This window comes from Solanum dulcamara, chromosome 5 (assembly GCF_947179165.1).
Source record: "Solanum dulcamara chromosome 5, daSolDulc1.2, whole genome shotgun sequence".
NCBI classification, from domain to species: domain Eukaryota; kingdom Viridiplantae; phylum Streptophyta; class Magnoliopsida; order Solanales; family Solanaceae; genus Solanum; species Solanum dulcamara.
The window spans coordinates 76,496,978-76,521,885 of NC_077241.1; the positions used below are offsets into that span (position 1 = coordinate 76,496,978).

Here is a 24,908-nt window from a genome sequence, read left to right on the forward strand (position 1 = left end):
GTGGGCGTTCGGTATTCGGTTCGTTATTTTCAAAGTTCGGGTTCGGTAATTCGGTAATCGGTAATTCAAAGTATATACCAAATACCGAACTTTCAAACTTCGGTTCGGTAATTCGGTAATCGGTAAATAAAATTTTGGTTCGGTACGGTATTCGGTAATACCATATTTTTTTAATAGTTAATATACAATAAAAATTTATCCGCATTTAATATTTACATTAACCTAAAGAATACATATCTTAACTTACATTTTTATTACTACACCATAATTAAGTAATATATGCATTTTAACTTGCCGAATATCGAAATCGAAATTGATCGTAAGCCACATTCTACGGAGGAGAAATGATACATCGTAAACAAAGAGAAAATAATTTATGAATCGATACAGAATAAAAAAAATATTACCATGTAATAAAAATAATGAAAAAGAGTGAAAACAAAAATCTCTAATATATCATACTTAATTTTTATACATATGTTTTTCTTTGAATTATCCAAAAACTCTACATCACTCCACTAATTATTAATTAGTCCTGCAAAGATATGAAAGAGTTGGAATCTTTCGTTTTCAATGTAACTACCAAACAATTTATGTAGCTAACTAACGTGGAAATCATGCAAAGTGAAATTAGAATTCTTAATCAATTGCATAAATTTGAAATTAGAATTTATAATTTTTACATGTACATGAATTAAATTTTAGCAGTTATCCATAATGTACGTGTAAGTGTGCATATAATGATATAATATACGGTAAACGTGGGAAAGTTGAAATGAAAATGGTAAGGGAAATGAAAAAATGAGATAGTTTCCTCTTACTATACTCTTATTTTTTGGTAATTTTTTTTCCAGTTTTTTTGTAAAAAAAAAAAAAAAAAAAAATTAAAAAGTTCGGTATTCGGGAAATTCCGAATACCGAAACCGAAATACCGAAATATCAATTTCGGTAACGAATACCGAACCGAAATACCGAATTACCGAATACCGAAATACCGAAATAGCCGGTTCGGTTCGGTAATTCGGTTTTCGGTATTTTATGCCCAACCCTAATCACACCCGTATTTGGGTCGCGACATTTTATAACAATTTAATTTGGTATAGGGGTAAAATGGTAATCCAACTTTATATTTTTGGAGCTTTCCACTTTTAATAATATATATTATATGATGATTATGACTTATAATTTTTTATTTCAAGATCTGTAATGTAAAGGCAAGAAGAATTCTTCTTAATATTGATTGAGTGTTTTCATCTTTTTTGAATTGATTTTTGAAGATGTATTTTAGTTAACTATTGTGTTTTGAGTTTTTCCTGTTTGAAAAACACCATTACTCTTTCACCCACTATACAAATTTAATACAGTTATAGTGGACAAACGTGCAACGCACCTTCTCAGAACTAGTATTTTGAAAAGCCACAAAAAATTATAACAACAACAACAACAAATCCAGTATAGTCCCACCATGTGGGGTCTGAGGAGGGTAAAGTGTACGCAGGCCTAACCCTTACCTTGAAAGATAGGGCGACTGTTTCCGAAAGACCCTCGGCTTAAGAGAGAAGAACAAGGGAGGAGAAACAAGAAAAACAAGAAAATTATTTGACTCTCCAAATAAATTATCTTCGCGTAACATGGGACGGAGGGAGTAACAACGTTCAACTCCAATCAAAATGAGTACTTTATGCACTAGAATTGTCAATGTTGCAGTTCCACTAGATCAACACAAGTGCAATTGGACTTCTCACAGAGTGCCTATTAGAGGTCCATTTCAAGAATCCCTCAACAATATTATCGTTTGAGCTGTTGGTTGTCTTGGAAAATGTCACTTGGTATGTCAATTTCTGGTTCAGCATTGAGAAATTTAGCACGAAGGGTTTAACTTTCACGACAACGCCTTTTGGCGAAGCTATTTCCACCTTATAAGATGATGTAGCGTCACCAACGTTGGTCACAGTTCTGGTATATGTCTGAGGAGTTGATCCAAGTCTGATGGAAAATGAAGGATAATTTAGTTGTGCTTCAGGGATACTTTTCACCTCTGAGCATTTCACCTTGCGTTGTAACAGGTTACCTACCTCTCGACTTGTGTATTTCAAACCACATAAATAAGGTACATAGTCCTCGAATGGTGTGTCATAAATTAGTCCTGGATCATTTGCTTTCGATGGATTAACATGTCCTGCACCAATTGCAAAGATATCAGCAGGAAGGAGCCTTTCGTCTAGTATTGGACTCTTGGCGAGGTTTAATGTGTCAGCGGTTGTCATCATTGCAGACTTAATAGCAGCAGGAGACCAATCAGGATGTGCACTCTTCAGCAGAGCTGCTACGCCACTAAGGTGAGAGCAAGACATTGAAGTGCCTGATATAATATTGAATATTTATTTTGTGTTTTTGTTGTCATCCACGGAGGTAGGCCAAGCAGCAAGGATATTAACACCAGGACCGATTATGTCAGGTTTCAAGATGCCAGGACTAGCTTCACTTGGTCCACGAGAAGAAAATGAAGCAACTACTGGGCCATTTTTATCTCCAATTATTGTTCCTTGGAACGTGATTGTAGCAACAGAATTTGATGTTGAGTTCATATATGCAACAATTTTTGTTCCATCTGCAGCTGAAACATCTATTGCTGGAAGAACATGAGCATCAGCTGATTTAGTGACACCGTCATCTGGACTGTTGATGATAATCATGCCAACACCTCCAGCATCCTTTACAGCTTTTCCTTTATCAATTCTCGGAACGCCACCACCTGCCAAACATATGACCATCTTTCCTCTTATGGCAGGGTCATTGAGTGACCCTGGTTTGCAATAAGGGGTTTCAAATTCATCACTTGCATTTTTTGCAGTATCAAATAGAGTGAAGAATGTTGAGTTGGAAATCTTTGCATGATAAGCAGATTCTCCTTCAAATTCCTCTCTATTTCCAAGCTTAAGAGTAGCTTTTATCTTTCTATCAATAGTGCTAGCGCCTACCGTAAGAATCCAAGGGGCTGTGTTTTCTACTGAGCCACTGAATGGACCATCATTTCCAGCTGAACAACTTACAAAAATACCTCTTTCTGTGGCACTGTACGCCCCGAGAACAATATTGTCACTATGGAAAGGAAGCTTTCTACGTCCACCAAGACACAGAGAGAGAATATCTACGCCATCATCTATAGCTGCATCCATAGCAGCTATGATATCAATTTCCGCACAACCATCTGAATTGCATACCTTATATATGGCAATGTGGGCAAGAGGGGCAACACCAACAGCAGTGCCATAAGCATTCCCAAATACATTAGCACCTTTCACAAAGGCTCCTGCAGCTGTGCCCGCTATGTGTGTACCATGTCCTGTATCGTCTATCGGGGAACCATTCGCAAGTTTGTAAGACCTCGCTCCTATGAGCTTGTCGTTACACTTGTTGGTGAAATTGGACTCACAAACACCTTTCCACTTAGCAGGCCGAGGAGGCATCCCAAAATCGCTGAACGAAGGATGATCAGGAAAAATTCCAGTGTCTATAACTCCGATGATCACACCTTTCCCATAGTTGGAATCCTTCCATACACCCATGTTCTGCAGCAAACCAAGAAAACTTGGAGTATGAGTAGTGTGCAAGGACAAAATCCTCTGTTTCTGTGCAGAGATAAAGCCCTGTTTCTTCTCCATTTCCTTCAGTTGTGATGCAGTTAATCTTGCTGCAAAGCCTTTCATCACATTGTGATAGGAGTAGATCATGCTAGCAGCCTCTTCGTTTCCACTAGAGCTAATTGCGCTAGTATTTTTAGGCAAAAAAGACAGGTAATAGCTCTCTAAATCCATCAACGATGATTGAGTAGAAATTTGGTTTTCTGGGGATTCAACATGAACTATATAAGTCTCGAAATCACTCTGAATACTACTCCATGGGAAAGAGCAAAATATGAAAATAAGAATGATTTTCAAGAATTCCATGGCTGCAAATGAGCTAAAGAAAGTGAATTTGATGAACTTTCTAATCTTGGAGCTAATATTTATAGTACTTTTACCTTTGAACTTTTCTAATTCATTTTATTTCGCTCCACTTGCAAAATCAATTTGATCAACTCACACTCACTGTGAATCACACTTATTAATTGGTCTCTCAATAGGAGGCCCTTATTAATATTGACTAGTATCATTATTGTGTACGAGACTTTCAATTTCACTATTAAAAACACACGAATTTCCTAGGGAGACCCTTTTGGAATATAAGACTTCCAAAGCAATGTCCATAGTAAATTTTCATCGCGTATTTTAAGTTGTAAAAATTATTCAAATATCACTCACCAATAGTCACCTTAAGATATTTCTCTTTGAAGAAAAATATCATGACATTATTAAATTTGGTGGTCCTGTCTTCCTTTCCTATGGGTACCTACCGCAATGTAACATCAAATAATTAGTTTATCTTAAATTTTAGATCCATATTTTCATTTATTATTTGTTACCAACCAAATGTGACGCTTAAATTGGTATAGAATAGTCTTCAACTTCTTATAACGACGTGGCTATACTGGCAAATCAGTGGCTGCTGTTATATCTCTTTTTTTCCCAACGATTCTTTATATCTCTTTTTTTCCCAACGATTCTTTCTCCTATCATTTAATAAATATCTTATCTTTTTTTAAAATTCTAATTCAACATAACGGGTAGCCTTAATATGCTATTATAAAATTATATAATTAAAGATAAAAAAATTAAATTACGCTATTTTCAGAGTATCATGTTACTTGAGAGAGAGCGAAAATGTAAAATAACTATTTACGTCTTAATTTTATCAAGAATTAGCAAGTTTTATGTTGACCGACAAAATCAAGACCAGAGATAAATTTATAAATAGGACGTTGACGCTTGACGTATTGATGGATCAAAGAAATAAATAGGGGGAACCTTACCAAGGTTATGGGAACATGAATGTATTTAATTTTGATGGATATATACTTTATAACATGTTGCCCATTGGTTAATCCTATTGAGACAAGTATTTTATACTCCCTCCGTTCTGTCACGTTCTGCTTAAAGTCAGTTTGATTAATTTTCAAAGCTAAATCGCATTAGATTAATTTATTATTTTAAAATTAAGTTAAAGCATCCAAAAAACAAATGAATAGTACTATAAGATGCAATTCTTCTTATATCAATATGAAAAAAATATAATTTAAAATATTGATCAAAGTTTACATAGTTTGACTCTCTGAAAAAATAGAAATTATGACAAGTAATTGTTAAGGCGAAGAAACACCACAACTAAAGTTTGATATGATAATAAATAATGAAAATAAATTGGACACGAGAATTTTACGTGAAAACCCCTCAAACAGATAGAGGGGAAAAACCACAGGGTAGAAGGATTTTACTATGATAATATGAGAGTACACTGCTCTCAAATACAAGGAGAAAATAACAATAAATATTTCTCTCTTGTAAAAGGAATAACTCACTAAAGAGGATAATCAAGACTACAATATTTATCTTGGTGTATAACTCTCTTTGTGTTCTTACTCTTTTGGATTGTATTTTTGTTGGATGATCTAAATGAGGGCAAGAGGCCTCTATTTCTAGGAAACTGAAAACGCATAAAATATACGTTGTCGTGTAAAATACACATTTTCTTATCAAAAATTATTAGAGGAGGCAATAACTTTTGAAACGCATAAAATACGCATTTTCTCGGTGCATGTGCACCTCCTTTTTTGACTTTCTTGAGTAATTTGGGAAGGGGGGAGTAAGTACTAGTAGGGTATATGCCAAGCGCCAACAATTGTTAAGACCAAGTCCAATTTCCAGAAATAAAAATTGGGGCACTGTAAAGTATAATTTTTTTTTATATAAATCATAATTTTGTAATTTAGGAAATTATTTTTAACGAACATCTAAAAGAATCACGTAACTACAAATAAAAGATTGATCAAAATGGTCTTTAATGTATGGTCTTTGGTTCCTTTTGGTCCTTAATATATAACTATGATGAAAATATTCCTTAGTGTATTCCAAAATATGATCAGTTTGTCTTTACTTAAATGGCTCAAGACCAAATTAATCACTTTTTGGAATGCATTAAGACTAAATGGAACCATTACTCATAGACCATTTTGGTCATTTTATCTATCATGTTTGAGCCTTGCGTATGAAAAATATATGGTAGCAACATTTCTGATTCCTCTTAAATGAATTTTACGTGCGAATTCAAATTAATCATGTCAATAAATTTAGAATATAATTATATACCCAAGAAAAAAAAAAGAATCATGGTACAAAAATAATTTGATTCTCAATGTTTAAAGATTTGCTACCAAACATACTCTCATCGAGCCCAAATACAATCATACTTTCCTGGAAAACTAATATTTGTCTTCTTAAAACATGATTTAAATCATTTAAAAGTAATAAACCATCAATCGACCATTTACTAAAAGATGTAACATAAAACATGTACTGAAAAGAAGAAGCAATCCACTTATAATTAATTGTACGTAGTTTCTGCACTTATTTTACATTTTAGATTGAAAACATTTTAGTTTCATTCAGCAAACACTCTAACTGCAATTGGACTTCTTACAGAGTTCCTATTAGAATTCCACTTCAAGAATCCCTCAACATCAGTGGTAGTTGAGATATTGGTTGTCTTGGAAAATGTCACTTGATATGGCAACCTCTGGTTCAGCATGGAGAAATTTAGCGCGGAGGGTTCAACTTTCACGGAAACTCCTTTTGGTGAAACTATCTCCACCTTGTAAGATGATATCGAATCACCAACGTTGGTGACTGTTCTGGTATATGTTTGAGGAGTTGATCCAAGTCTGATGGAAAATGAAGGATAATTAAGTTGTGCTTCAGGGATACTTTTCACCTCCGAGCAATTCACCTTGCGTTGTAACACTTTGCCTACCTCCCGATTTGTGTAGTTCAAACCACATAAATAAGGAAAGTAGTCCTCGAATGGTGTATCATAAATTAATCCTGGATCACTTGCTCTCGATGGATTAACATGTCCTGCACCAATTGCAAAGAGATCCGCAGAAATGAGCCTTTCGTCTAGTATTGGACTATTAGCGAGGTTTAATGTGTCAGCGGTTGTCATCATTGCGGATTTAATAGCTGCAGGAGACCAATCAGGATGAGCACTCTTCAGCAGTGCTGCTATGCCACTTAGGTGAGGGCAAGACATTGAGGTTCCGGATATAACATTGAATGTAGATTTTGCGTTTTTGTTGTCATCCACAGAGGTAGGCCAAGCAGCAAGGACATTAACACCAGGACCGATTATGTCAGGTTTTAAGAGGCCAGGACTTGCTACGCTTGGTCCTCGTGAGGAAAATGAAGCAACTATAGGAGCATTTTTATCTCCAATTACAGTTCCATGGAAGGTGATTAAAGCAACCGGATTTGAAGTTGAGTTGATATAGGCAAGAATTTTCTTTCCATCTGCATTTGAAACATCCAATGCAGGAAGGACATGAGCTTCAGCTGATTTAGTCACACCCTCTTGTTGTTCATTGATGAGAATCATGCCAACACCTCCAGCATCCTTTACAGATTGTCCTTGATCAACCTTGCGATAACTCCTACTTCGCAAACACACGACTATCTTACCTTTGATAGCCGGGTCAGTGAGTGAGCCTGGACTACAGAAAGGCGCGTCAAATTGATCACTTTCATTCTTTCCAGCATCATATAGAGTGAAGAATGTTGAGTTGGAAGTCTTTGGATGATAAGCAGATTCACCTTCAAATTCCTCGTTATTTCCAAGTTTAACAGTCGCCTTTAGTTTTCTATCATGAGTACTGGCACCAACTGTGAGAATCCATGGGGCTTCATTTGCAACAGTGCTAGGAGATGGACCACTATTGCCTGCAGCAGCACTCACAAAAATACCTCTTTCCGTTGCACTATACGCCCCAAGAGCAATATTGTCATCATGGAAAGGTTTTGTACTTCCACCAAGGGACACTGAAAGAATATCTACACCATCATCTATAGCTGCATCCATGGCAGCTAAAATATCACTTTCAGAACAACCGCCATCGGAATTGCATACCTTATATACGGTTATGTGTGCAAGAGGGGCAACACCAACAGCAGTGCCATTAGCATTCCCAAATACATTAGCATCTTTCACAAAGGCTCCTGCAGCTGTGCCCGCTGTGTGTGTACCATGTCCATTATCATCTATCGGGGAACCATTTCCATGTTGGTAAGACCTGGCTCCGATGAGCTTGTTGTTACACTTTGTGGTGAAATTGGACTCGCAAACTCCTTTCCACTTAGCAGGCGGAGGAGGCATCCCAACATCGTTAAATGAAGGATGATCAGGAAGAATTCCAGTGTCTATGACTCCGATAATCACGCCTTCCCCATAGTTGGAATCCTTCCACAAGCCCATGTTCTGTTGCAAACCAAGAAAGCTTGGAGTATGAGTAGTGTGCAAGGACAAAATCCTCTGTTTCTGTGCAGAGACAAAGCCCTGTTTCTTCTCCATTTCCTTCAGTTGTGATACAGTTAATCTTGCTGCAAAGCCTTTCATCACATTGTGATAGGAGTAGATCATGCTAGCAGCCTCTTCATTTTCACCAGAGCTAATTGCGGTAGTACTTTTAGGCAAAAAAGACAGGTAATAGCTCTCTAAATCCATTAACGATGATTGAGTGGAAATTTGGTTTTCTTGGGATTCAACATGGACTATATAAGTCTCGAGATCATTCTGAATACTAGGCCATGGAAAAGAGCACAATATGAAAATAAGAAGAAGTTTCAAGAATCCCATGGCTGCTATGAAGTAATTGGCAATGAAGTTGATGAACTTCTGAGATTTAGAGCTATCTATATATATAGTGCTTTATTCTTGAGCTATTCACATTATATCTTTATTTTGCTCAACTTGCAAAAGATCAATTTGATGAACTCGCAGTTGAAGGCTCATTAATTCTTTATGAAAAGTAGGCCCTTTTTTTGGTGAGTATCATCATAATGGAATACCAACATATGTCAGGAAGAAAAAAAGGCCAGTAGTGTATGAAAGAGACTTGTAGAACAAAACTCCAGTTAAACTATATTGTATAAATTCATGATAACAAAGCTAAAGTTGGTATAATTTCTTTGTAACACATCACAAATTTTATAATTAAACTTTATTCTATAGCAGATCAGCAGAATTCTCTTTTACATGATGCAAAATCTATCAAACAAGTGCAATGTGTTTAGGGATCAATTTGACAAATATAGATATTGAGTATGTAATTGCCAATTGCCCAAAGTTCCCATTTTGGTAAAGTGGCACAGGGGTTGGTGGGGGTCGGGGCGAGAGGGGGATGTCAGGCATGGAGGGCGAGGGGCCCTAGGGTGAAGGCGGGCAATGAGGAGTGTTAGAGGGTGGCGACTTACCAAGAGGCAATTAGGACACTACTAGAAAATTGTTAATTTTCGTGAAGTTTAAATTCAAATAGTTTGACTCATACATTCTATGAGCAGCAGTAAAATAGTATATTAAGTTACTATTGAGAATATAGTTCAATAAAGAAACAACATATCATAGTTTAAAACTTTAAATTAGGTGTCATACGAATTTAAGCTTTTGAAACTTGTAAAACACTATCAGAATATTGCTAATTTTTTATCGCGATTGTAATTTTCAAAATTTGTGTGAGCACACTCAATAATCATAAATTCGACGGGCTTCCGACAGGATGAGCTATCGAAAATTTGACGGATTTCTAATAGTAAAGTTACATAAAATATTTACACTCTCCGTTCACTTTTACTTGTCATTTCTTGATAGTCAAACTATATGCATTTTGACCAACATTTTAAGATGTATTTTTTTTATCATATTAGTATGAGCATGATTGCAACTTATAATATTTTGGGAAAACTACACAAATTGGACCCATTAGGCAAATTATTTACCCAAATTAGACTCAACTCAAACTAATTACGCTGATTGGACCCACGACCCAAATTATTTACCCCATTGCCCCTTGTTCTATTTACTGAATCACTCATTCTTCATCCTTAATACCATCGGAGTATCTATATACTATGATGGTATCTATATACTATGATAGTATCAAGCAGTAATTGAACAGTCTTTTCACTGAAACACTATCTATTATATATATAATTTGATGGTATCAAAGTGTAACTGAGTAGTGTTTTCACTGAAGCAATGCTTCTTCCCATTTGATACCATCAAAATGTAGATATACGTTGATGGTATCAAGCAATAAACGTAAATTAACAATTAAAAACATGGAGCGTGAAAATAAGAGGGTAGTCGCTTGTAAATAGTTTTACTTTTTGGGGTACAAGTGTTCTTTTTTGTAATATTTTTTGAATATCTAAAATATTAAATTAATCTAATTCAATTTAACTTTGAAAATTAGTCAAATTGACTTTGATAAATGACAAGTAAAAGTGAACATAAAAAATATATTAGTAGAATAATAAAATCAGTCATAATTAATGACCTATGAAAATTAAGAAATGGGATGTTGACGCTTGACGTAACGGGTCAACCAAATAAATTGGGAAAAGCCCTACCAAGGTTGTGAGAAGATGTTACTAATTTAATAGGAAAGAGTCCAATTTCCATTAATGATTACTATTTTTTTCAAAATAAATATTACATATTCTAATTGATATAAGAATATTAGAAATCACCATTTTAATAGTTTCAAATATTTAAGAAATATGAATGATTTTGTTTTAAATGTTCTTAGAGATACATTGTTGTTATTTTTGCCTTTTTTTTGTAAAGGAAACGAACAACTTTAAAGTAAGTTTTCAAACCATGACATTTTGTTTAATAATATGATTCTGAGACTCAAGTCTGAAGTGGAAAAGCAACGGATATTGGGTAGCATTAAAAGATAAAGTGAAGAATGTAATAGATAACTCATAACCACATTGAACATTTCAAAATTCAAGAGAATATTCACAAATAATTATCTGTCTTTATGGTTAAAAATCGTCCCTCTTTTTAATGAAATTGTGAAATGACATATATGATTTTAATTAAATATGTGATACTGATTTATTGGTGCACATAAATATTAGATTCTACTGATGAAATAATCTGACTCATCCAAATGTATTATGTAGTTAATTTAGTAATATTTTGTTATTAGTTACTCCTATATTTCGTTACGTGATTCCTATACTAAAAATAGATTCTTCTTTTTATTGTCAATTTTGAAAATCAAAAGAGTTTTATTTCTTTTTTTCGATATTACTCTTAGTATTAAAGAACTAAATAAATTGTAATAGTTAAATTTAGAGTTTCAAAAGATCATTATTAGAGTTAATTTAGTAAAATTCACCATTAATAAAATATTTTTTAAGGATTGTGTCAAGTCAATATGAGTCAAGTAATATAGAACTGAGGGAATAATTAGAAATTCAAAGTCCTAGATATTAGATTAAATTTGGAAGATGTACAATTTCATTAACCATTGTTATATCGAAAAAGGGTCAAAATTTTTCCAAAACTATGCGAAATAGACCACTTAAAACTTTTGTTACATTTTGCGATCAATAATGCTCAGGCTATTATCCCAAAAGATCATAAATACCTTCAAGAGTTAACAACCCAAATTTTTAATGATGTGGCAAGTCATGTGAGATTAATCCCTCTACCTACCTAAGCACTACCAACTAGGATTTCCACTAAATTATGATCATTAATTTTTATCCGATTTATAACCCAAATCCTAATTCATTGCTCCCAATTAGACCCGCTAAAATTAAGAGGCAAACATCGATCTTGATGAGCAGCTAGAAGACTAGAACCCATTTCATAGAGGAAGGAGACGAAGAAATTGGAGAGATGGGTTCGGAAATATAATTTGGTATGAGTTTATTTTAAAATAGTGGGTCGGGGTCGGGTTAAAAAAGGAAATCAAGTAATTTTGGTTGATTTGGGGGAAATCATCCAATTGAGGGGTGTCCGTTAAGTTTACTGATGGGAGGGGTAAAAAATATGTTTAAAAAGAAAAACATATAATATATTTATTAGGAAAATAATATTTTTGACTCATTAAGTAACTAAATAAAGATATTTTTATATTAAACTATTAACGGAAGATATTTTTATTCAATTTCACATAATTCAATAACATTTTGATCATTTTCAAAAAATATTATTATTCCTAGAAAGAAAGTCCAAGTCTTTGCCTCTTTGTGACTTCAAAAAGTAATTGGGACGTTGATGCTAATCAAAAAGTAATTGGGACGTTGATGCTAAACTTATTAATAGGACAAGAAATATAATAGAGACATTCCTATGAGTTTCCCGGAAGAGGCGTTATAATTAATTCACATGGACACTTCTATGTATTACTAGTTGAATTTTTTTAACTTCTTCGTGTTTTTTATATTAATTCTTCGTAATTTGCATTCAATAGTGAAAAATGCTAACTCTTCCACTATTAACAATCCCTTCCTACGGATGCTTAAACTATGTTGATTTAAATTTGCAAGTTTACCGGAAAAAAAATTAAGTTAACGTGAATAGTCCTTGGACAAAGCAATACGTGTAGTTGTTCCAAATTTCAATACTCACCTTTAGTAGATTTTACGTGGTGAATATAAAATTAATCCGATCAGTGGATTATAAATATTAGATTGTGAAACTCAAAAAAGATTAAAAAAACAACAGCATATAGTTGCATTAAGAAGAAGTGGATCACCAAAGACGGCGGAGCCACCCTGACAGCCCTTTACCGGAAAATTGTATGGTGTAGATAGGTGGTTTTAATATAAAATCTATATTACATTTCTTCAACTTTTTCATATATTTATTTTCTTATCTTTTGACTATTCTCGCTGAAAATTCATGTTTTGCCATTAATCACCAAAGCCAAAATATAAAAAGAAAGGTTAATACTATTTTTGGTCCCTCCATTATTGATACATTCTGATACTTTACCAAGTACATTTAACTTTCAAGTGATTGAATCACGCACCTTTGATCCCTTTGTTTATAAATATTCACAAATTTACCATGATTACAAGTTGTTCCACCACATAATTATCTATATGTTATGTTAAACTTGTGTTGGCCAGTTAAGATCTTTCACATTCAAAAGATGAAAATTGCCGAAATGAGAATGTTGAGATGGATGTGTGGCCACATCAGGAGCGACAAGATTAGAAATGAGGCTATTCGGGACAAGGTGAGAGTGGCCTCGGTGGAAGACAAGATGCGGAAAATGCGACTGAGATTGTTTGGGCATGTGAAGAGGAGAGACACAGATGCCCCAGTGAAGAGGTGTGAGAGGTTGGCCATGGATGGTTACAGAAGAGGTAGGGGTAGGCCGAAGAAGTATTGAGGAGAGGTGATTAGACAGGACATGGCGCAGTTACAGCTTACCGATGACATGACCTTAGATAAGAGGGTGTGGAGGACCCACATTAGGGTAGAAGGCTAGTACATAGTCTCATTATTCTTCCATATTTGTAGGCGCATCAGCACATTACAATTTCTTGTGCTATCATTTCTGGTATTTCTGTTATTATTTATTACTTTCTGTACTTTGATTACTCAATTTTATCTGCGACGTTTTCGTCATTTATTTTTCTATATCTCTTTGCATTTCTTAACCTCATCTGACCCATTTTTACGCTTTTTTTACCCGAGGGTCTCTCGGAAATAGCCGTCCTACCTTGGTAGAAGTAAGGTCTACGTACACTCTACCCTCCTCAGACCACATTGTGAGATTTCACTGAATTGTTGTTGTTGTATGTTAAGCTTGTACTATTACTATATATTTGTCACTAATATAATTCTAAAAATATTCCAACTATAACATAATTATTTCTTACAAAAGGGACCAAAAACATACATCTCAATTAATTAAGCATTTAATATGTTTTGTCGAGTATCATACAAACTAAATTAGAATTTATTAATAATTGAGAGACTAAAAATATTATTATTCCTGAAATTCTTTGGTGACTTCCAAAAGTAATTGGGACGTTCATGCTAAACTTATTAATAGGTCAAGAAAAATAATAGACATTCCTATGAATTTCCCGGGAAATACGCAATTAATTCTCATGGACACCTTTTTTTTTAAACCTATTGTGGCCAATTGAGAAATCTATAGCCAGTTATACACGTCAAAAGACCAAGTCCAATTTTTACAATAGAAGGGGACCAATGTACCTCATTCATGGTACCCGTTTGTCTTGCAAAGAAATAACCAACTTTAGTTTGTTATAATTTTCACCAAAAAAAAGAATTATGGAAAACATTGTTGCTATTTGAGTGTGTCCCGATTATATATTGGTGCTATTAATATGATAAGAAATGAATTTGGCATGCTTAATCCCCTAAAAACTAGTTAATAGAGTAAGGATTGTTCAAATCAATATAAAGAGATATTTCTCATCCTTAAATAGCTGATGTGGGAACGAAATACTTTCTGCACGCCTAATGAAGTGTGGATAATATAATTTGAGGGTCTAACATTGAATGAATCAAGAATTGGGATGAACATGTCTCTAATATCATGATAAGAAAATGAACTTACCTTGGTCCTAACTCAACCGCAAAATAGCTCATGAGGAGACAATTACCCAAAATCATAAAAAGAGGGGTTTCTTACGTAATTGTACAACCGCAAAAAAAAAAATCAACTAAAATGGTTGCATGTATAAGTAATGTATCGATATTGTATAAATAGTGTATATGGTGTATAACTATGTATCAAAGATATATATACTTTATTTGTACAATATTTATACATTGCACTAATTCATCTTCCTCAACAATGTATTTTTTTTTCAATTCAGACAAACTCAAAACACCCCAAATTTTAGATATGAGCTCTTCTTGAGTATTTCAAGTTTTTTAATTTATTGTTAACTCAAAACGATTCAAATTTGTGACATGTCAAATTTTATAATTTGAGTTTGAAGCTCTTCATATTGTTAAAGTGCTTGGATATACGACTATTTAAATTAATTCTTCAAAGAAGGATCTTAAATAGCTACATGTTTTTGAGAACATGCATTGCAACTTCATATAGACAGAATATTTGCAACTTTTTATAACAAAGTGATTTAGCAGTTAAACGTTTGTATTTATAAAAACTTGTCCTAAGACATCATTGCATAAACTGTTAGAGAATAGTGGATGGTCTTTTGAAAAATCAACAACTTCATAGAATATAGTTCAATTTAGCTAGTCTCATTCACACTTACTGGCCTTTCTTTTCTTTTCTTTTGTTAGTACTTTTAATTTTCTTGTCCACATAATTCTTTTTTGCATAATAATTTTTCTGGCTAAACTAAAGTCATGAACAAAGCACTATAAATAGACAGTTGCTTCAAAGCAGAGAAATTCATCAAATACACTTTCCAAATACATCATCAGTTCTTGTATTTGCAGCCATGGGATTCTTGAAAATCCTTCTTGTTTTCATCTTTTGTTCTTTCCCATGGCCTACTCTTCAGAGTGATTTTGAGACTTATATAGTCCATGTTGAATCTCCTGATAGCCAAATTTCCACTCAATCATCTTTAACGGATTATGGGAGCTATTATCGTACTTTTTTGCCTGACCATCCAACAATCAGCTCAAGTGGAAACGAAGAGGCTGCTAGCATGATCTATTCCTATCACAATGTGATGAAAGGCTTCGCAGCAAGATTAACTGCATCACAACTGAAGGAAATGGAGAAGAAACAGGGCTTTGTCTCTGCACAGAAACAGAGGATTTTGTCCTTGCACACTACTCATACTCCAAGTTTTCTTGGTTTGCAGAAGAACATGGGCTTGTGGAAGGATTCCAACTATGGGAAAGGCGTGATCATCGGAGTTATAGACACTGGAATTCTTCCTGATCATCCTTCGTTTAGCGACGTTGGGATGCCTCCCCCGCCTGCTAAGTGGAAAGGAGTTTGCGAGTCCAATTTCACTAACAAGTGTAACAATAAGCTCATTGGAGCGAGGTCTTACCAACTTGGCAATGGTTCCCCGATAGATGATAATGGACATGGTACACACACAGCAGGCACAGCTGCAGGAGCCTTTGTGAAAGGTGCTAATGTATTTGGGAATGCTAATGGCACTGCTGTTGGTATTGCCCCTCTTGCACACATAGCCGTATATAAGGTATGCAATTCCTATGGCGGTTGTTCTGAAAGTGCTATTTTAGCTGCCATGGATGCAGCTATAGATGATGGTGTAGATATTCTTTCAGTATCCCTTGGTAGAAGTCGTTCGATTGCTTTCCATAGTAACCCTATTGCTCTTGGGGCGTATAGTGCAACCGAAAGAGGCATTCTTGTAAGTTGCTCTGCCGGCAATAGTGGTCCTTTCCTTGGCTCAGTAGGAAATGCAGCCCCGTGGATTCTTACAGTAGGCGCTAGCACTCTCGATAGAAAGCTAAAAGCTACTGTTAAGCTTGGAAATAGAGAGGAATTTGAAGGGGAATCTGCTTATCGTCCAAAGATTTCCAACTCAACATTCTTCACTCTGTTTGATGCTGGAAAAAATGCAAGTAATCAATCTTTCACCCCTTATTGCAAACCAGGGTCACTCACGGACCCTGCTATAAGAGGAAAGATAGTATTATGTCTAGCAGGGGGTCTCGTTGAAAATGTTGATAAAGGAAAAGCTGTGAAGGATGCTGGAGGTGTTGGCATGATTATCATCAACCCTTCATTTTATGGTGTCACTAAATCAGCTGATGCTCATGTTCTTCCAGCATTGGATGTTTCAGCTGCAGATGGAACAAAAGTCCTTGCCTATATGAACTCAACATCGAACCCTGTTGCTACAATCACGTTCCTAGGAACAATAATTGGAGATAAAAATGCTCCCATAGTTGCTTCATTTTCTTCTCGTGGACCAAGTGAAGCCAGTCCTGGCATCTTGAAACCTGACATAATCGGTCCTGGTGTTAATATCCTTGCTGCTTGGCCTACCTCCGTGGATGACGAAAAAAACACCAAATCCACATTCAATATTATATCAGGCACCTCAATGTCTTGCCCTCACCTTAGTGGCGTAGCAGCTCTGCTGAAGAGCACACATCCTGATTGGTCTCCTGCTGCTATTAAGTCAGCAATGATGACAACCGCTGACACATTAAACCTTGCCAATAGTCCAATACTAGACGAAACTCTCCTTCCTGCTGACATCTTTGCAATCGGTGCAGGACATGTTAATCCATCGAGGGCAAATGATCCAGGACTAGTTTATGATACACCATTCGAGGACTACGTACCTTACTTTTGTGGTTTGAACTACACAAATCGACAGGTAGGTATATTGTTACAACGCAAGGTGAATTGCTCGGAGGTGAAAAGTATCCCTGAAGCACAATTAAACTATCCTTCATTTTCCATAGTCGGACTTGGATCAACTTCGCAGACATATACCAGAACTGTGGTCAATGTTGGTGACGCTACATCATCTTACAAGGTGGAGGTAGCTTCACCAAAAGGCGTTAATGTGGAAGTTGAACCCTCCGAGCTAAATTTCTCCCAGTTGAACCAGAAGTTAACATACCAAGTCACATTTTCCAAGACAACCAACAACTCAGACGTTATTATTGCTGAGGGATTCTTGAAATGGACCTCTAATAGGCACTCTGTGAGAAGTCCAATTGCAGTTGTGTTAAACGTGTGATTATAAATTGTTCCACCACATAATTACCTATGTGTTATGTTAAGCTTGTACTATTACTATATATTTGTCACTAATATAATTCTAAAAATATTCCAACTATAACACAAGTATTTCTTGCAAAAGGGAACAAAAACATACATCTCAATTAATTAAATATTAAATATGTTTTGTCGAATATAATACGAACTAAATTAAACTTTATTAGTAATCATTGAGAGACTATTTGCTCGTTTGGATGGACTTATAAGTTGGTCAAACCAATTTATAAATTTTTTTTAGCTTATTGTGGTGTTTGGCTACCAACTTAAAATATTAAATTTAAGCCATAAAGTTTTTAAAGTTACCAAAAATGAAAAGTTGGAAATCCTAATTTTTTTTGAAGGGCTTAAAACCATTTTCGTTGACCATGAAAATTACTTTTATATCCCTTATATTGACATATCCAAAAACTACCAAAATAGTTAGTGACCATCAGATCTTTACGCTTTGTTATTGTTTTTTACTTTTTCCAACCAGATCGATCTCTACTTCTCGGCTCCACCCACCAGCCTTGGCTGGATGATTTTCCTTCGATGACGTCGGAAAAACAGACTATCAGATACACACATTGTCGTGTCGTGTAGATTTGGGACAAATGTTGTTGGCAGTTGAGGTAAGGAGAACAAATCAAAGCGAATTGCAAAGGTGGAGAAGGCAAACGAGAGGAGGAGAAGGAGGATTAGGAAAGGGAGGAAGAGATGAAGGGTGGGATACTTCCGGTGAAGAGGTGATGGAAATAAAGGTATTTCAGTCATTTTGACAGAAAATTAGTGCTTAACAACACTTATTTGCCAAACACATCAACAACTTATTTTCAACATAAACACTTTTATCCGAAAACTCCACTGCTTATTTATAAAAATAACTTTCAGCATTAAAAGTTCTAAAAATGCTTCATACATAAAAATCACTTTTTTAAGCTCATCCAAACGGGCTCTAAAAACATTATTATTCCTAAAAAGAAAGTCTTAAGTCTTTGGTGACTTCAAAAAGTAATTGGTACATTGATGCTAAACTTATTAATAAGACAAGAAAAATAATAGAGACATTCCTAGGAATTTCCTGGAAATGACGTTGTAAGTAATTCGCATGAACTCCTTTTATTTTTTTAACATAATGTGGCCAATAGAGAAAAATCAATAGCCAACTATACATGTCAAAAGACCAAGTCCAAATTCTACAATCGAAAAGGACCAACTTTAATTTTGTTATAGTTTTAAAAAAAAAAACAAAAAAAACAAGAACTATGGAAAGCATTGTTGCTATTTGTGTGTGGCCCATTATGTATTGGCACATTATTATGATAAGAAATGAATTTGGCCTAACTGACGCTAAAACTCGTTAATAGAGTAAGGATTGTCTGTTCCATCAGCAAAAAGAAAAAAAAAAAATCAGAACTTGCCGCTCGTTGACGCATTTGCAAAAGCAGAGCCACCATGGTTGCCGCCAAGAAAACCAAGAAGACCCATGAAAGCATTAACAATAGGCTGGCTCTAGTTATGAAGAGCGGCAAATACACATTGGGTTATAAGACTGTTCTTAAGACTCTTAGAAACTCCAAAGGAAAGCTTATTATCATTGCCAACAACTGCCCTCCTCTCAGGAAGTCTGAGATAGAGTATTATGCTATGTTGGCAAAGGTTGGAGTTCACCACTACAACGGAAACAATGTAGATTTGGGGACGGCTTGTGGTAAATACTACAGGGTCTGTTGCCTCAGCATCATCGATCCAGGTGATTCTGACATCATTAAGAGCATGCCTGGTGACCAGTGAGGCTTGCCATTCTGAATCTTTGGAAAATTGTCCATTTTGTTTTTTGTTTCTATGAGAAGAATAGCTAGTAGGTGTAGATGATAATTCTACTTTATTGTGGTGAATGCCTAGATAATTTTGATGTTATTGGAATCATTTTTTCTGTCTTGAGCTAATAATTTTACTTTTATGAACAATGAAAAAAAAAAAAGTAAGGATTGTTCAAGTCTATATAAACAGATATTTTTTTTCTTAATTAGCCCCTTTCTGCATGCTCAATGAAGCATGAATAACATAATTCGATGGCCTAACATTGAATGACTCAAGAATTAAGATGAATATGACTCTAATACCATGATAAGAAAATAAAACTTCTCTTGGGTCTAACTCAATCTCAAAATAGCTAATGAGGAGATCATTGTTCATGATTAGGGTGTACATGGACCGGGGTGGTTCGGATTTTTTACAAACCAAATCATTTGTGTCGGGTTATTAAATCTATAAACCAAACCAAATCAATAAAAGTCGGGTTTTTCGATATCAATTTTTCTCGTTTTTTTTGGGTTTTTCGAGTTTTTTTGGGTTTCTCGAGTTTTTTACAGTATCTCATAAAAAGTACAGAGCAATGCTTCTTAAAAAGAGTTCTAGTGCAAAATATCAACATATAAGATGGAGACAGAACACTGTTTGAAGTTTTAACTTTATAAGATGGGCTTTTTTTTGTATATTATTTAGATGGGTTTCTCAAGTCCAAATCTAAATGTAAGAAAAAAAACAAAAAATATAAAAAAATTTAAAAAAATATTTATAAATTATATTTTAATAAATATTTTTATGTATAACATAATTTAAAAGTAGTATATCTATAATCGGGTCGATTTGGGTTCGGTTTGACTTTTTTTAGTTAAAACTAAACCAACCCTATAATGGTCGGATTTTTTTTCCAAACACCAAACCAAGTCAAACCAAACCACTAGTTGGGTTTTTTTCGGTTTGATTCGGTTTATCGGTTTGCCCTGTACAACCCTATTCATGACCATAAAAAAGGGGCTTCTTATGTAACTATACATACGACAAAAAAAATTTCAACTAAAATGGTCGCATGTATATTTAATATATCGATATTGTATAAATAGTGTATAATCATATATATATGTATGATGTATAAATATGTATCAGAGATGTAAATACATCCATACACTCTCTTATACTATATTTATACATTGCATCAGTTCATCTTCCTCAACAATGCATAGGGTCGGGCCCCTCAAAATTTTTCGCTAAGATTCGGGCCCTTCTTGTATACGGGTAGGGTCGAACTCAAGTATTGTGAAGCATATGCGTGAGTTAGGACGAGTTCCTAAGTAATTGAAGAATGTTAGAGGTGATGTGGGGTCACAAGGCACCCCTAGGACCAAGCTAAGTCCAAAAAATTCGTCGTGGCTAAGTTTTATGATGAGTTCGTATAAAGGGTCGACTTCTAACGGCCCTATCTTTTGAAAGACGATAATATGGGTGGCCCACAACCTATTAAATTAAAGGTCGTCGAGTCTTATTTCCAACGCCACCAAGAATGTGATTTTTGAAGTTCGGAGTCAAAAGATATGACACTCCTAAGATGAACTAGCATGGTAGGGATTTTAGGCATGGGTTGCAATTGCTGGGAAACTGGGCTTGGCGCCACAGTGGCACGACGCACCACTATCGCGCCAGGAATATGCCTCAGTAGTTTGGTCCCTGGCGTGGCGCGCCACTACGAGATGTGCAGGGTTTTCAAGCCTAATTTCTAAAACCCAGAAAATATGGCCTTGGCGCTGTAAGGGCGCGACGCGCCACTATCGCGCCAAGAATGTGCCTCAGTAGTTTGGTCCTTAGCACGGCGCGCCACTAACAGATGTGCAGGTTTTAAACGTAATTAACCTGGCGCTGCAATGACGCGACACGCCACTATTGTGCCAGAAGCATTTTTAGCCTATTTTTCAGAATTTTGGAGAAAGGGCAATTTGGGAATTGTCCCAAATTATATATGTATTACCCTTGAACAATTTTAGACCATATTTTCAGCCCTTCTCTCTCTCTCTAAAAAGCCCTAGAAAATTTCCTCTCTTCTTCTTCTTCTCCACTTCCAACAAGGAATTGTTCCAAGAGTTTCAAGACTTCAAGTTCCCATAGAAGACCCAACAACAAGGTTCCTTCAAGAATCTATTCTAAGGTATGTAAGGCTATTCAAAGCATGAGTTGAGTCCACCCATGTGTCCTACTCTTTCTTTGAGGTTAAATATCCATAAGAATGGAGTTTCTTGATAAGCCTATGTCCAAATGAGTCTTGTCATCCATTAATGTGATTCTTGTTTTGTTGATGTTATTGAGATAAGAAATTTCTAGAAAGAACCTTCATGTGAGTATGAGTTAATGAAGATGAGTTGTTAAACATGCTTTATTGATTCTCTTAACGATGTGGATTATGATAAAGGATGTTATTTTCTTTAAAATGTTGCTTATCTTGAATTGTTAATTTAAAGTCTTGAAGTTGTAATGAATCTCAAAGATTGATTAAATGGATAGAGGAAATGATTGGTTATGTTTGTATGTTGCTATAAATGTGCATTTAAATTTACTCTTGAAAGATATGATTGGGAGATGTTTGATTGGGATTGATGAGTTGACAAGGTTCTAAATAAGACTTGTCGATATGATTTGATTGAGTTGATTGGATAGAGTTTTATGAGCATTGAGTCTTGGAAGGAGTATCGAGCACCGAATTGGGTAAGAGTAAAGTCCATACTCGAACCCAATAACTACGTCGCCAAACATAGGAGGGGATTGAACCGTTAAAGTCGGATGCTTCCCCAAAATTATTGTCTTTACATTATAGGACTTGGTTGGATTGGATCCATGATTGATTGATTCGTTCATACCCTGGCAAAGTATGAACGGATGCGGCAACAACGTCGGCTTGTTGTACTGTCACTGGCTCATAAGTGATGGTTGTTGGATAAGAGAAACTCCCACATAAGTTTTGATAGTACTCTGAGTCGAATTGAGTTGAATAGTATGTGATTGGTCTCGTCTAAACCATATTCTTGTTTAGACTTAGGACACTTGATTGAGTTGTTATTTCTCTTGAGTTGAGTTTCCGAATGGATTTGATGCTTCCTTGATGTTCGTTTCATTCGGCCATTTTACATACTCGTACATTCCACGTACTGACGCCATTTGGCCTGCATCATTTCATGATGCAGAGATAGGTACCAGAGATCATCAACCGGCGCTCCATTGAAGATCCACACACAATCTTAGCTAGTTGGTGAGTCTTTCTAGTTTCCAGAGGATGTTGAGCTTTCCTGTATAGTTTTGGTTTTATTTCCTTTATTTTGATTATTGGTAGCCATGGGCTTGTCATTGGCACCTCCTAGATTGTAAATAGAGGCTTTATAGACCGGAGTGTAGAAATATTGGACTGTTATTTTGAGTAGTTCTTCTATAACTGTTTGTTGAGTTGATGGTTATTTGGCCTTTGGCCATAATTTATGAATAGTATTTCATTGATTGAGTCTTTCGCTGAGAGAATGTGATTGAATGAATGTGTGACTGGACCAGGTGGTTCGTTTGGAGGCCAGAAATAGCCTTCGAGTGTCGGTCACGCCTAGGGTACCCTTCCGAGGCGTAACAAATATGGTATCAGAGCCTAGAGTTCAAGAGTCCTAGGGAGTCTATGAAGCCGTGTCTAGTAGAGTCTTGTTTATGGGTGTGTTGTGCACCACACTTATAATCAAGAGGCTATAAGACATTAAGAATTGTTTCACTCTTTCATGCTCTGAATTCGTGCGGTAGAGTTAAACTCTATAAAACTCCTTTATAATTCGTGCGTTTATACTTTACAGATAATGCCTCCTAAACGACGGCTAACCAGAGAAATATTGATAATGCAGAGATGCCCCAGTCAGAGGTACGTCCAGCAAGGCTAGAGGCCGACCTGCGAGGTATGTGGAGGCGCCTCAAGCGCCTACTACTCCGCCCGCACCCACATCAGAGGCAGAATTTCAAGGGGCGATTGCAATGCTCACTCAATTAGTGGCTGCCCGAAATAGTAACTAGAGTTCGCCAACTCTTAGCTCTAGTTCCCAAGAGCCGTCTGCTGCCGCCAGAATTCTTGACTTTCTGAGAATGAATCCGCTGGCATTCACGGGTTCTAAGGTTAATGAAGACCCCCCAAAACTTTATTGATGAGATGTGGAAAATTCTGAAAGCTATGCATGCTACGGAAATTGTGGGGGTTGAGTTGGTGTCTTATCAGCTCAAGGATGTGGCAAACATCTGGTATAACCAATGGGAACAAGGTAGGGGTAGGGATGCTGAACCTGCTAGGTGGGATGAATTTGATGGAGACTTTCTTGACCACTTCTTTCCCCGAGAATTGAGGGAAGCGAAAGTGGAGGAATTTGTGAATCTAAAACAAAAGGGTATGACAGTTAAGGAGTATGGCCTAAAGTTCATCCAGCTATCCAAGTATGCTCCAGAAATGATCCCAGATATGAGGTCAAAGATGAGGAAGTTCGTCTCCGGATTAGGGAGGCATGTGAAGAAGGAGTGCAAAGCAACATTATTAATCTCGGATATGAATATTTCAAGATTAATGGTGTATGCTCAACAGGTGGAGGATGAGAAGAGAAAAGACAGAGAGGAGCATCTGAGCAAGAAGGTAAAATCAGCGGGCCATGAGAATGAACAGAGGCAGAACAAGGGCAACATGTTCTTCTTCCAGAAGAGGCCTTCCAACTATGCCTCATCTACCACCAGTGCACCTATGCCTCAGAATAGGTATGATCGGTAGGGATAGAGTCGCCAGAATCTCAGACCCCAGGGTTCTCAATCCCAGGCTAGCATGGGTCAAGGTTCGCAAGGGAAGCCACCATGCGGCAAGTGCGGTAAGCTCCACTTGGGGGAGTGCAGAGCGGGGAGGGCTGGTTGTTATAAGTGTGGCCAAATAGACCATTTTCAGAGAGAGTGTCCAGCATGGGGAGACAGAACCCAGTTCTCTACCACTGCACCGTCAGCTAGAGGTAATCAGAGGGGCACTACTTCAGGTATGAGTGGAGGTATAAACCGTTTATATGCCATGGGTAGTCGTCAAGATCAGAAGAACTCTCCAAACGTCGTGACGGGTATGATACGAGTCTCTTCTCTTGATTGTTATATATTGATGGATTCGGGTGCCACCCTATATTTTGTGACTCCTTACGTGGCTAATAAATTCAATAAAGTTCCTAAATATCTTCGTGAGCCTTTTTGCGTAGCTACTTCTGTTGGTGATTCTGTCTTAGCTGAGAAATTCTATAGAGATTGCACTATGTCAATCCATCACAAGAATACATTGGCTGACTTAATTGAGTTGGACATGGTCGATTTTGATGTGATCCTTGGCATGGACTGATTTTATGTCTGTTATGCCTCTATTGATTAT

The 24,908-nt window shown here is 36.0% G+C and overlaps 5 protein-coding genes across 5 annotated transcripts; 2 read left to right on the forward strand and 3 right to left on the reverse strand.

The window, feature by feature from the left end:
• Window positions 1-1,712: 1,712 nt before the first annotated feature.
• LOC129889947 (subtilisin-like protease 3) lies at window positions 1,713-2,354 on the reverse strand. The gene has a single exon (XM_055965427.1). The coding sequence runs from the start codon at window positions 2,352-2,354 to the stop codon at window positions 1,713-1,715; it is 642 nt and encodes a 213-aa protein (XP_055821402.1).
• Window positions 2,355-2,381: 27 nt separating this feature from the next.
• Window positions 2,382-3,950, reverse strand: LOC129889948 (subtilisin-like protease). The gene has a single exon (XM_055965428.1). It carries the CDS (start codon window positions 3,948-3,950, stop codon window positions 2,382-2,384), a length of 1,569 nt encoding a protein of 522 aa, XP_055821403.1.
• Window positions 3,951-6,438: 2,488 nt separating this feature from the next.
• LOC129889946 (subtilisin-like protease) lies at window positions 6,439-8,948 on the reverse strand. The gene has a single exon (XM_055965425.1). The coding sequence runs from the start codon at window positions 8,779-8,781 to the stop codon at window positions 6,538-6,540; it is 2,244 nt and encodes a 747-aa protein (XP_055821400.1). The 5' UTR covers window positions 8,782-8,948; the 3' UTR covers window positions 6,439-6,537.
• A 6,317-nt stretch (window positions 8,949-15,265) lies between these two features.
• Window positions 15,266-17,712, forward strand: LOC129889949 (subtilisin-like protease 4). The gene has a single exon (XM_055965429.1). The coding sequence runs from the start codon at window positions 15,408-15,410 to the stop codon at window positions 17,649-17,651; it is 2,244 nt and encodes a 747-aa protein (XP_055821404.1). The 5' UTR covers window positions 15,266-15,407; the 3' UTR covers window positions 17,652-17,712.
• Window positions 17,713-19,055: 1,343 nt separating this feature from the next.
• LOC129888559 (60S ribosomal protein L30) lies at window positions 19,056-19,615 on the forward strand. Its single transcript, XM_055963517.1, has one exon. It carries the CDS (start codon window positions 19,127-19,129, stop codon window positions 19,463-19,465), a length of 339 nt encoding a protein of 112 aa, XP_055819492.1. The 5' UTR covers window positions 19,056-19,126; the 3' UTR covers window positions 19,466-19,615.
• Window positions 19,616-24,908: the final 5,293 nt, after the last annotated feature.